The sequence below is a fragment of the Pinus tabuliformis genome, chromosome 2_1 (assembly GCF_031772625.1).
Source record: "Pinus tabuliformis cultivar Carrire ecotype Pingquan chromosome 2_1, CPIR1, whole genome shotgun sequence".
Classification (NCBI taxonomy): Eukaryota; Viridiplantae; Streptophyta; class Pinopsida; order Pinales; family Pinaceae; genus Pinus; species Pinus tabuliformis.
In genome coordinates this window covers 886,063,034-886,076,799 of record NC_142299.1, presented here as the reverse complement: position 1 = coordinate 886,076,799, position 13,766 = coordinate 886,063,034, and the positions used below count along the sequence as shown (strand labels likewise).

Here is a 13,766-nt window from a genome sequence, read left to right as displayed (position 1 = left end):
CCAGATCCTTGTTAAGAAGCACCTGTCTTATGTAATCAGCCATGCTATCCTTTTTTCGACATTGGCCCCAGCATTCATTTGAGTTAAGGGTGAGGTTGAGATCACCTGCAATAAGAAGGGAATGGATATCAAGAATGCCCGAATCGACCAGTGATTCCCAGAAAGAGGCCCTGTGCCTGTAAGGCGCATATACATTAAGAATGTTGAGAGTGTGTGGCCGTCCTCTGATGGAGGCTGTTATGAGGATGCCAGCGTCACACTTGTAGGCAGAAGCATTGATCCTGGTTGGGTCCCATAGAGAGACCAGACCACCCGATAAACCATCAGCATCTGTGGCCGCCATGTGCCAAGATGGAAACATCTTTCTGAAGAAAGCCAGGGAGGCAGAGGCAGAGTGCATAGTCTCTTGAATAAAAATGATGTGGGGGCGAGCGGAGACAAGGATCTCCTTGAGTGCCAAGAATTTGGGGGTGGCACCAATACCCCTGATGTTGTATGAAATCAGAAAGGTCATTTGGAAGATTGGCCAGCCGTATATGCTCTAAGGGGCTGAGGAGAGGGGAGCTCGTGGATGGGGACATCGACCAGAGGTAAGTTGGTGATCTGAAGATCAGATGCAAGCGTTCTGCCTTTATAGTGACGACTGCCTCCTTTTTGCTTCTTCCTGACAGTTATGTTCTTGGCCGAATTTGGGCTAATGATGGGGAAAGAGGGCTTATGGATCGTCAGAGGTTCAAGAATGGGGGGGTGGCGAAGAAGGAGGAGGTCAATATCACTGTCAGGCCTATTTGGCGGTGAATCAGATGGCGAGTTGAGGGGAGTCGGGGTAGATAGGGTTCCTTTCCCTTTAGGATTAGAAGGGGAGGGAGGTGATGAAGAGATCTGTATGGGATGTGAGCCCACGACGAAATCGGCCATGTTCTTTGCAGGAGGAGATGGCACGGAAGCCTCCTCGGGCTGCTCGGGAATAGGAGGGCAATAAAAATCCGTCATGTTCATGAGAGGAGGCGAGAGAGCAGCTGATAAACCATGTACCATTGGAGAGCGTGGGCTCTTGTGGTCCGCCGAGTGGGAAAAATCATGTCTATGAGGGGCAGATACCTGTGAGCAATTGGCTACGTGGGCCTCCACGTAGGCGGGAGTCTCCGATAGACTGACATCATCAGACTGTGAACCTGTATACGCAGACCTGTTCGTCCGAGGAAGGGGAAAGACATGCTTGTGTCGACGGAACCTGCAGTTTTCAATGAGGTGACCCGTTCGATGACATGAAGAGCATCGAAACGGGATGCCCCAGAAGTCCAGGCGCTGACAGATCGAGTATCCATCCCAGGAAATTTCAATCTGGTCGGGATAACCTCCCTTGTATGGCCTATCGATAAGAATCCAAGCGATTCTTTTATCCGTTTCGCCACGAACCCAAGGATCTACATAAATAAACTTTCCAATGGCATTACCAATCAGTTCCAGTGACTCCGGTGTCCAGAGCTCCAAAGGCAGGTTGGGGAGCTTGACCCAAATCATGCTGTGTGAGGGAGTGTTCTTGAGCGGGTCGAAACCCAGATACCAATTAGACAGTGAGAGGAAGCTATGACCTGCAACCCATGGTTTGTTGATGATCAGCTCGAGGTCAGATTCCTTCTGAAAATGGAAGGAAAACCAGTCCTTCATAAGTCGAGAGATGATAGGCGTGTATCCAATGAGGGGGGACCAGTGGGATGCGAGCCATTTTCTCATAACGTCCTCCTTCATTTCTGGAAAGTACCACTTTCCAACAAGAGCATGTTTTTGGAGACTTTGGATGCGGTCCGATAGAGGCGCACCCGAGACCGTGACGGCTTTAGGAGGAGCGACCGTCTTTACAGGGATCCTGTGCTTGTGTCTTGGCCGCCTGGAAGGAGAAGGGCCCAGATTATTAGAGGCCGGATGATGTGTCCCTTGGAGAGGGGGGTCCCGCAAAGCGCGAGGAATCATATCAGACACCGTGGCCTGCCAGCAGGGATCCCGGGAGGCAGGTAGACGAGAAGACTCAGCCAAGATGGCGGTGGCAAATAAAGCCTTTGTGTCAGGTGAATCACTGTCGTCCGTCATCAGGAGAGTATGAAAGATCTCAAAAAGAGGAGGATAAGTACAGCAAGTACCAAAGGAAGGCTCATTAGAGGGGAGACCAACGGAGAATAGAGCCTGGAGAATAAATGTTCTGTACAGGAGGTACAATTCAGATCATTCTCAGAAGATATCGACAGTAAAGGAAGAAACTCGGGAAGAGAGTATGAAGGAAAAGCAGAGAGATGGAAGGTGTCCCGAGGACGCATATGACGAAAGCCTGCCGCCAAAGGGGAGGAGGCGGGATAAAAAACGGTCAGAGACTTAATGCGAGAGATGACGAGGGCAAGAAATCAGACAGATCGTAGGGAAGGAGCATTGATGGGTGAGGAGGACACCGGAAAATACCAAATTTGAATTGAGCTCCGGGATGCAGATACCGGGAAAAGCAATGGGAAGCAGTGAGGAGTCGATGCTAGACCCTGAGAAGTCCTGCTGCTTCAGGCTATGCAGCAACAACAGCAGTAAAAATAGAAAATGCACCAGCAATTTCCAATTAGGAAGCGAATGTCCTTGCAGGGACTGTAGACTGATAAGGATGTTTTGACTCTATGTAGTAAGGCCCAGAACATTTTAGCTTCCCCCCAGATAAAGCTTAATAAGTAGAAACCACCTCTGAGACATACATGAACAAACCTTCTGGACAAGACACAGTAAGGACGTAAAGCTAAACTATAAGACTGTAAAGCTTAAAACAGTTAGACCACCATATATGCCTCCGCATGCAGGGAGAAAGCAATAATAACGCTTCTTGTGAATTAAACTAAGATAAAAACACAGAGAAATAGGGATTTTACAGCTTAGTAATGGGAAAGCGATGTAAAAAAAAACTGACCTGTTGCTGTGTCGCGCAGTGCCAAGAGAGAGGAGCCGGGAGCAGACCAGATGAGCCGAAAAGCATTATACGAGCAGAGCGAAATGTGGAAGTTGGCCCTCCAGCCAACAGGGCTGGAGGGAGAGAAACCCGTCTGTTCGCTGAGAAGGAGAACGACGTAGGAACAGACGAGTTAGTGGACGCGTGATGCTTGTCCACTTCCGGAGAAAACTATAGGCTGGGATGGGCGGAAGGCCGACGGCTATTGGACGCAGGAATCCATGAGAACGACAAATGGGAGCTCCCCTCTCTGGCGCGCGCTCGAGGTTCCGTAGTTTTTATAATATGCTTATGATTAAAGAAGCTCTCTGTCTCTATGGTGTGGTAATAGAACCCGCGAGTATGAGAAATTGGAGTCGAACCCTTGATCACGTTGTTAAAACCCTCATATCACTTGCCTTAATCGACATGGGTAGGATCTTTATCATGTGAATATCCTTATGGTTGTATAGAACTTCTTTTCTTTTCAATGATAAGTTCTTCATTATTATTTATAACATTAATTTATAATTCTTTTCTTTTCAAGTTAAAGTTGACTCATAACCTTTTAATACATGGTTAATGAGGTAAATGTGTAAGACATTCTACCTGTTGCAATAGTTTTTATTGGTTATCTTCTTTATGAAGTCTTCAACTATATCAACCACATTAATATTTTTAATGTAGTTGTACTAGTTATACATATGGTTTGATTCAAAGTAAGTAATTTTTTTTCACATTGCATTGAAATTAAGTTGATGGGCTATTATATATGATATTTTAGTTTGATATGTTCTTAATTTTTTTCACATTGCATTGAAATTAAGTTGATGGGCGATTATATATGAAATTTGATTTTGATATGCAATTATATATGAAATGTCGTAGTTTAATTGATAGAGGAAATAGTCTTTTTCACCCTGTAATACATGTCAAGCAAGAATGTGATTTTTTGTTTTTTAAAATACTTTTTTTGAATGCATAAATGGATTTAGCACCCTAAGAAAACCCCAAGGCACTAATATTCTACAGACTAAACAACTTAAACTCAAATTTTTAAAACTCTATGCCAAAATTTGGTTAAAACTAATAAGAAAAAATACCCCTAAAATGGTTATTTCGTCTATATGCCTATATGAAATTATATGGAAGTTTTCAAATTGAATTGAAAGTGAAGAATTCAACTCATTTTTAATTTGTCAACTTTAAATTTACACCCAAAAAAAAAGAAATATAATACAAAATATTTATTATAAATGTTGAGTGATCTTTTGATAAAAATCAAATGTAATTTATCAAGATAATATTGATTATATTTTTTTTTTTTTTTTAATTCAAATATATATAATAATAATAAAATAAAACCAATTTTAATTCAAATTTGATTAGATGTATAAAATATTTTTCGGAAGAAATCACATTGAAGATTTTGGTCTACGCCTTTTGAACGAGCGTGGTTCATCTCTACGACAAGATGAAGAAGCAGATCTAGGAAGGAGGTTAAATAGGGAGATAGGCCATCCTAACGGCTAAAAGGAAAAACAACTATATTTGACTAAGGGAGGAAAAGTGAAATATTTTATATTGTTTAAATTTTTATTTATTTTTATTTATATATTTATTTATTTATATCTATTTATTTCATTATTAAAATATGTAAATGGCTATATTTGACTAGGTTTTTACTTAATACTATTTATTTATTTAATAATTTATCTAAATGGCTAAATTTGATTTGGGAAAAAATATTTAATTTATTTTTATTTTTATTTATTTTATTTATATATATATATTTTTTATTTTTTTAAAGATTAAAAAAGGAATAAATAACACGGATGCTGCCAAATTTTTAATTAGGAGATAAGCTAAAAAAATAAATAAAAAAAAAATACTAACCTATTGTTGCTAACCTATTCATGGAAGATTTTGAATCCAAGGCTTTATCCTCAGCTGTATTTAAACCTAAGCTTTGGAAAAGATTTGTTGATGACACTTGCACCATATGGAAGCACAACCTGATAAGTTAGATCTCTTTTTCCAACATCTTAATAATCAGTCTAACTCCATAAAATTTACTATGGAGCCTGAAGTTGATGGTTGCCTTCCTTTCCTTGATGTCCTCATTTCTAGGAAAGCTGGTGGATCTTTCTCCCATGAGGTGTATCGAAAAAAGACTCATACTGAGCATTATCTTCATGCCAATTCCCACCATTTTCCTGCTCAGAAGATTGGTGTTCTCAGCATGTTAGCCACTCGTGCTTTGAGAATTTTTTATGAAGACCACCTTTTAAAGAAAAGTCCCATCTCCTTAATGTTTTTGACCAGAATGGTTATAGTAGGCAACAGAGTGTCAAAGCCTTCCTCAAAGCGAGTAAGGGTCCTAAGGTCAAGAAAGACCCCATTGATCGCAGTTCAGGAGCTCACCTCCCCTTGATCGCAGTTCAGGAGCTCACCTCCCCTTGATCGAAGGGACGACAGACAAGATTGCGAGAATCCTGAAAAAGCATAATATTCCCTTGACCTTTAGACCCCTCAGCACCAAGTTCCCTAAAATCTGTTAAAGACCGTGTGAACCCTATGGATATGAAAGGTGTTTATATCATCCCTTGTTCTTGTGGAACCTCATACATTGGCGAAACTGGTCGTTCTATTAACCAGAGGATCAAGGAACACGCTGCTGATATCAAACACGGGAGGACCAGATCTTTAGCTCTGGCCGAGCATGTAGAGAAGACCAAGCATCATATATGCATTGAGGAGGCTAGGGTTATCGCAAAGATTTCCCATTTTCATCATCGTAAGTTTAGGGAAGCCATTGAAATTGAGAGGTCTTCCAGTAATATTAATAGGGATGACGCTGGAAAATTAGTAGCTGTTGGATTCCCGCCCTCTCTTCTTAGTTTTTCTCCATCATTGTCTAGGCCTTTTGTCCCATTTCTTGTTTGTGTACTAATCCCCCCGCCCCCTTTTTTCAAAAAAAAATTCTTTTCATTAGGTAGAGAGGAATACCCTCATTTATTTATTTATTTAGTTTTTATTAGTATTATTATTATTATTATTATTATTTTAGCTTATTCCCTAATTAAAAATTTGGCAACATTCGTGTTATTTATTCCTTTTTGAATCTTAAAATAAATAAATAAATAAGTAAGTAAAAAAAATAAAAAATAAAGATAAATATATATATATATATATATATATATATATATATATATATATATATATATCCCAAATCAGATTTAGCCGTTTAGATAAATTATTAAATAAATAAATACATATTATTAAGTAAAAACCTAGTCAAATATAGTCGTTTAGATATTTTAATAATGAAATAAATAGATTCCCAGACTTCGATCCATCTACAGCAATCATCACCAAGCTCCCCATCTGGGTCAGACTTCCTAATCTTCCGGCGAATCTATGGCACTTTGCTGTATTCCAAGGGATCGGCAACTCTCTAGGCCGCCTCCTAGACACAGACACTTCTAGAGGGGAAAAGGGTTTATATGCCTATGCCAGAATCTGTGCAGAAATAGACATAAGCAAAGGTCTCCCTGACAAGATCAATATCAAAATTGGAGACTTCCATTGGACTCAGAACCTGGATTACGAGAACACAGCTTTCCGCTGCCGCAACTGCCACCACACAGGGCATCTACAGAGCTCCTGTCCTTCAATACCCGCCCAAAAGAAGAAAGCCAAGAAGAAATCCAAAAGCTGGAAGCCGCACGACCCTCCGCCCATGGACGATTTTGATTTCAGCTCAGATGAAGAGGAGGAGAATGAGGAAGGAGAGGCAGCAATGAGGGCACAGAATCCGCCCTCGGCTGAGCCTGAAAATTTGTCAGTCCAGCCAATTTCCCAGAAAAGAAATCATGAATCCTCTACCTCGGATTCAGACAAGGAAATCTCTCAGTCTGCCCAGCTCGGTTTGCAAATCATGCCAGCTCAGCAGTCCCCTCCTGAATGGGTCAAAGTTGGCAAAAAGAAAGGGAAAAAATGCCCCATAGTTGACTCTTCCCATGTTGGGTAGAATCCTATGCTTGGCTTCTGCTACTCTGTTCTTCCAGTTTCCTCTTGCTATGTTCTTCTCTCTTCTCTCTTCTTCTAGGAGCCGAGGTGGATAGCACATCCTTTCCGGCTGCCTAGGTTCTTGCTTCTCTTGGATGTAACTTCTGGTTGTACTATATTTTTTCTTAATAGACTTAGTTTTTACCGAGAAAAAAAATAATGAAATAAATAGATATAAATAAATAAATAAATAAAAGTTTAAACAATATAAATATTTCACTTTTCTTCCCTAGTTTTTTCTTTTAGCCGTTAGGATGGCCTGTCTCTCTATTTAACCTCCTTCCTAGATTGTTTCTTCATCTTGTCCTGAAGATGAACCAATTCGACCAACATCTTCAATGTGATTTCTTAAAAATATTTTATACATAAGATATAGATCACAAAAACTTGAATTAGAATATCAAATTTGATTCATTCTATGTAACATCCTAATATTTAAACTTAAATATAAAGGTTGTTATTATACATTATAAAATATTTTAGTTTTTCTTTTATTTTAAGTTTTAATAATATAATTTATTGTTTTACATATTATTGTTTATAGAACTAATCTAGGTTAAGGTTTATATTTTTTATTATTTTTTATTTTTAGCCTTGTTTTTAAAATCTATTAATTTATTGACACAAGTTTTCGCTATAATCACATCAAAATTCATTTGTCGAACGTTTCGAACCATAAGTGTGGCTCATCGTAAGGACAAGATGAAGAATCAGATCAAGGAAGCAAGCTAAATAGAGAGACCAATCCATTCCACGATAGAACTCTCTACTTGCTTCCTTGATCTGATTCTTCATCTCGTCCTGACGATGAACCACACTTGATGATTCGACCATGAACCACACTTGATGATTCGAAAGGCGTTGACAAATGAATTTTGATGTGAGCTCAATAACTTATGTATCACAGAAGCCTTAATTCAATTATCTATTAATTTATTTATAATTTTTTTTAATAATGATTTTTTTTAACTGTTTTTAGTCAATTATATGTGATAAATTATTACAAAATATTTGTTATGAATGTTAAGAGATCTTTCTATAAAAATTAAGTGTATTTCACGGTAAAAATTAAGTGTGATTCATGGTTAAGATAATATTTGTTATATTTTTATTTTTTAATTCATATATATATATATAAAATAATAATAATAATAATAATAATAAATAAAAAATAAAATAAAATAAGAAAATCAATTTAAATATAAACGTTATTATACATTATAAACTATTTTAGTTTCTCCTTTATTTTAACTTAAAATAATATAATTTATTATTTTAATTTTATTTATTTTACACACAAAAAAAATATAGTACAAAATATTTGTTGAGAGATTTTTCTATAAAAATCAAGTGTGGTTCATGGTCAAGATAATATTTGTTATATTTTTATTTTTTAATACACACACACATATATATAATAGTCCGAGGGGCAACTCAATTGGTATTCTGAGATATGTGAAATTGTTGAAACTCGAGACCTAGATTCAAATCCTTGTTTTTGCTATTGGGTTTACATAGAGGAGGACATGCAACAAATGTTTACTAGTAGTTATCTATGTCCTGAGGATGAACCACAGCGGTTGTCCCAAAAAGACATTATCTAACAAATTATTATTTAAAAAATGTAATAAAAATTAAAAAATTAAAAAAATTATATATATATATATAAACTTATTTTATATATTTAAATAGTAGCAAAACCAGTGATAATTTAGCTGTCAAACTAATAATAGGGGACAACAATTACTGAGTGTCACTGGGCCGTAAGGGAGAAGACTATTAAAACTTATGAAGAAAACGAGTTATTAGCCCAACAAAAGCAATTTTAGGGCATAATAATAATGATAAAATAATTATATATAAAAGAATGAATTATTAATAATGAAATAATAATTTTCTTGTTTTCATTTTTAATTGATTTTCTCAATGTTTATATTTCTATGCTAATATTAAATGGTAACCAACATAGGCCCATCTTATCCCAGAATCTATAAGTGTTGAGAGCCATCAAATCTATTAAGATATTGACTTTTCTTAGTATACAGAACTTGAAAAAAGGGTTTACACTTTGAGGGATTTGATCCCTCTCATCTTGCTCAATGTTTATATTTCTATGCTAATATTAAATAGTAACCAACATAGGTCCATCTTATCCCAAAATCTATCGAGGGTTGAGAGCGATCAAATCTATTAAGATATTGACTTTTCTTAGTATATAGAACTTGAAAAAATGGGTTACACTATGAGGGATTTGATCCCTCTGAGCGCTTGATAGATTCACGTTTAAAATAGATCTACATTGATTTATTCTAAATTATGTCTATCTGAAGTTGATATAAAATTATTTTACATAAAATGGGTATGGAAATATTTTATTTATAAACGTTTTTTTATTCAAAGTGATGTTGATATTAGTTAACATGAATATTCAAATATTTTATTCAAAGTCCACATTATAATATCAAAGTAAAAATATAAGAAGTTTTTCACTTTTAATTTCTCTTTTTATATACTAAATTAATGTAAAATGATTTTACTTAATATGAGAATCCAAATATTTTATTTATGTTTGACAAGAAAATATTTTTTTCATCATTAATATTTTTCTTAAAATATCATATATCAACTTTATGGTAAGGATGAAAGAAATTTTACATTTTCTTTATGGTGCACTGTAAATCAATATTATTTTAGTTGTCACTTGTAAACATCATAATGAGTAGTAAAGGAATTACACATCCTACTAAAATGTAAAGGGCACTTGTGGACAAAATTGGAAAATTTGCATTATCAATTATTTTATGTTATTTAGGATGTACATTAAAACATTTTATTTATGGCCTAAATTAATAAAAATAATTTATTATTAATATCTATGTCCAATATTGAAATATTTATTATTATATTATTAACATATTTGTAATTCTTTGGATGTAGTTATTATTTTTGAAGCATTTTATTTATGGCGTAAATTAAAAGATTTTTTTGTTATTAATATTATATTCAATCGTGAGAGATCTTTTTATTTTATTATTAACTATTTTTTAATTATTTTAATATAAATATTATTTTATTTATGTTAATGTAATACTAGAGAATAAAGTGCCTTTCAACACAAAAAAAATTACACTAAATTAAATAACTAAAAAAATAATTAATATAAATTTTTTATTTATAAAATTTTAATAATAAAAACTTATTTTTCATAACAATTTTTTTTTGGTTTGAAGTGGTCTGATTACATCAAAGATTACATCAGAGTTGACCTGTGGCTTGAGAAACCCACCCCACACCAACTCTTAACAAGACTAGATTTTTACCCATAAAATTTTACACTATTGAACTTCACATCACAAATTACCTTACCATCACCTTACCATCACAAAGTAACTTACACCATCACAGTTTATTCAAATCCTATTCATAACCATTTTCCTCGACCTGAATAAAATTTTAAGTTTCTATATTACAAAATTCCCATAATAAAAAAAAATTGTTACCAACTTAAATGAAAAGATAGCGCAATAAACATGACCAGTCATATACACCAAACAGCTTCTCAATAGAAAATGTGTGAGAGCAGGCAAATGGAACCATACACATTGACCAGGTGCCAAATGAGAAGCCTTTCTAGTCAAAGGTTCCAACCGAAAAAACCCTATAAAGTCAAGGTTCCGAGCAACTATTCTGCATGGTGGAGGTTGGAAGTGATGAGAACGAATCCGGTGGCTGCGCTGCTGAAGAATCTTCCAATCTGACTGGCTGGCTAATTACCTTTTGTCCTTTTTCCCGCTTCACAAGCCACAATTCCATTCTTTTCTATTCCGTTCTTTCAGCTATATACTGCTACTCTCTCTGCTAAAAGTTAAAATTCAGCTGCTCTGCCTCCTCCTCTGGCTGCTGCAAGGGTGCCTTCGTTTCAGCAATTTTCATGCGCTGGATCCAGCTGTTTAACGCGTTTCGTGAGGCCACTGCAAGGCCTTTGCTGTCACATTAGCGCACAGTATATTAAGGCACTCCAGGCCACGGTACAGAGACAGCTTGCTTTCTCTCTGTCTCGTCTAAAAGACATTGCAGGTCTTGGGTTGACTGCACAAATTTTACGATAATGTTCAGGTAAGATTTTAGTCTGTGCAGTCTATGTGGGTGTTTTCCAGCGGTTTTTCTTTGCAAGTCCCCTGGGCTATATTGATGTATAAATTAATTGTTGTGACAGGAGGCAGTTTCTGAACCGGTTCTGTGATGTGGGTGCGTTCAGAATCCACAGCAGCTCTGGCTGTTCCTCCAGGCTCAGCTCAACCCAAGCAGGGTCAAGGTCTCTCTAAACTATTTTCCCTTTATTTATTTTTCTCTGTGCATCTGATTGAATGATTCCTCTGCCAAGTTTGTAATTTGTTGCCTTGGGTATTATTAAACACTGAACTAGTATTAGTCCTGCTAACTAGATGATGATGATCATTATCAGCAGCAGCAAAGAATATTATGCTGAATGAATGCCAGCAAGATATTTTTGTTTTCTTGTTTTTGGTGTTTGTGCCTCCCAGCCAATCTGCCCAGTGCTCAGTTGTCCAATTCAGAAATTGTCGATGCATGGGGCAGCATGGGACTAGTGCTGGGCCAGTTCAGTACAGAAGAAGTGATGACCAGAACACAGAATCTGTACAAATCTGAAGATCTTTAATACACATAAAGCAGGCAAAAGGGTGTCCTGTTATACGGAAAGTTACTGTCCTTGAACGATCTGTTCTGTGCTCTGACTGATAAAAGCATTTCTTTTTGATATATTAATAATATAGTATCAGAGAAGAAAACTGCAGAAAATTTCATTTTATTGTCTGTAACTCTGGAGTTAGTTTACCACTATAAATATCCCTCTCAAAAGCACGAGAACAATGAGATCAATATATTGCAAATAGCAAATAAAGGACAGAAACTGCAACCTCCGGGCCTTTGGATTTTCATAATATTCCTGGATTAGTAAGTGGTTTGTTGTGAGACTTGGCTACATTGTTAAAGATTTCTGTTTCAATTAACTAGACAAGGACTTCCTGCAGACAATAACTTTGGTTTTTCTGGGATGCTGTGGTTATAATACTTCACTGTCTAGTGTGTGTGTTTACAGTGTTTCTGGAATTAACATGTTACCATCAAGTCACTTATTTGTCAGAGCTGATTTGCTGGTAGAATTGATAATGAACCTTTGTTACATCAACCTCACTGATACCATGATTTCTTGATTTGCTGATGATACCAAGCTTTCTTGATTTTTCTGATAATACCAAGCTTTCTTGGTTTTCTGATAATATCAAGCTTTCTTGATTTGTTGATAGAGTTGGCTATGGTGTTTATCTTCCATGCAGGCTTGAAGGCAAGGTAGCCTTGATAACTGGTGCAGCTAGTGGCATAGGGCGAGCCTCTGCCGAAGAATTCATACAGAATGGTGCCAAAGTGATGATAGCAGACATCCAGGACGAGTTGGGCATGGAAGCAGCCAGAGAGCTAGGACCCAACTCGGATTTCATCCACTGTGATGTGACGCAGGAAGAGCAAGTGGAGGAGGCTGTGAACCAGACCATTTCCAAGCATGGGCAGCTAGATATCATGTACAACAATGCGGGCATCCCAGGCCCCCTGTTTTCCCACATAGCAGAGATGGACATGAAGGATTTCGATACTGTGATGAATATAAACGTGAGGGGAATAGTTCTAGGGATGAAGCACGCAGCAAGAGTGATGGTGCCCAGGAAGCAAGGCTGCATCCTGTGCACAGCCAGCATAGCGGGGCTCATAGGCGGAGTGGCTCCCCACCCCTATTCTGTTTCCAAATTCGCAATCCCGGGCCTGGTTAAATCGGTGGCCGGGGAGCTCTGCAAGTATGGAATCCGAGTTAATTGCATCTCCCCTTATGCCATTGCAACCCCCTTTGCACTGGAGGGGCTTGAGCAGCTGTATCCTCAATCCGTTCGAGAAGATATTGCCATTGCCCTGAATTACTCAAACGAACTGAAAGGAGTTCGATGTGAAGTTACAGACATAGCTAGGGCTGCCCTCTACCTGGCTTCAGAGGATGGTAGATATATCACAGGGCACAATTTGGTTGTTGATGGTGGATTCTCTGTCATGAAACAATTCAAATTACCTGCAACTAGTTGACATCTCTTCATTATGATCATGCATTTTTTCAATAACTAGTGCATAAGATGAGATATATACAATAATGAAATATATATATTATTTATAAATTACATATCATACCCTCTATATATATATATCACGAGGGAAAATATATATCATTTGTATGGCATATATAGAGGATGTAAACAATGGAAAATATATATTTCATCTTATATACTAATTATTGAAAGAGTATATGGTATATGGAAATTCAAATTATATTAGAAGATTTGAAAATTTGACAGTAGTATTTGTAAGTTCAAGACTGATTTTTCAAGCAGTATATATTATTACATTGTTTATGTTTGTTGGTTTCTGTTTTTACTGGTTGTTGGATTAGAATAGAACAGAACAAACATGATATGAATTTAAGGATTGTTCAATCTTATTGGCAATGCATACCTACCTTCTGTAGTTTGTTTAGTGAGATTTGTACAGTGCTATGTGCATGAAGTTTCTTTGACTTCATAATACCATTTTCAGGGCTTTGCTGTGACAGTGATATATTAGTTGTACTTCGGAATTTTCATAAACAATTGCAGATATTTATTTATGTATTAAA

The 13,766-nt window shown here is 36.5% G+C and overlaps 1 protein-coding gene across 1 annotated transcript; it reads left to right on the top strand.

Annotated features, from left to right (window-relative positions):
• The first annotated feature begins 10,727 nt into the window (after window positions 1–10,727).
• On the top strand, window positions 10,728–13,399 carry LOC149203490 (borneol dehydrogenase, mitochondrial-like). The gene is made up of 3 exons (XM_089403460.1): window positions 10,728–11,146; window positions 11,247–11,345; window positions 12,391–13,399. The coding sequence occupies exons 1-3, from the start codon at window positions 11,139–11,141 to the stop codon at window positions 13,181–13,183; spliced, it is 900 nt and encodes a 299-aa protein (XP_089259586.1). The 5' UTR covers window positions 10,728–11,138; the 3' UTR covers window positions 13,184–13,399.
• The last annotated feature ends 367 nt before the right edge of the window (window positions 13,400–13,766 follow it).

What these genes read in the sequence shown, in the direction of transcription:
- LOC149203490 (XM_089403460.1), top strand. An exon ending in TCAACCCAAGCAGGGTCAAG is followed by an intron (nt 11,346 to 12,390) that starts GTCTCTCTAAAC and finishes TCTTCCATGCAG; the next exon opens with GCTTGAAGGCAAGGTAGCCT.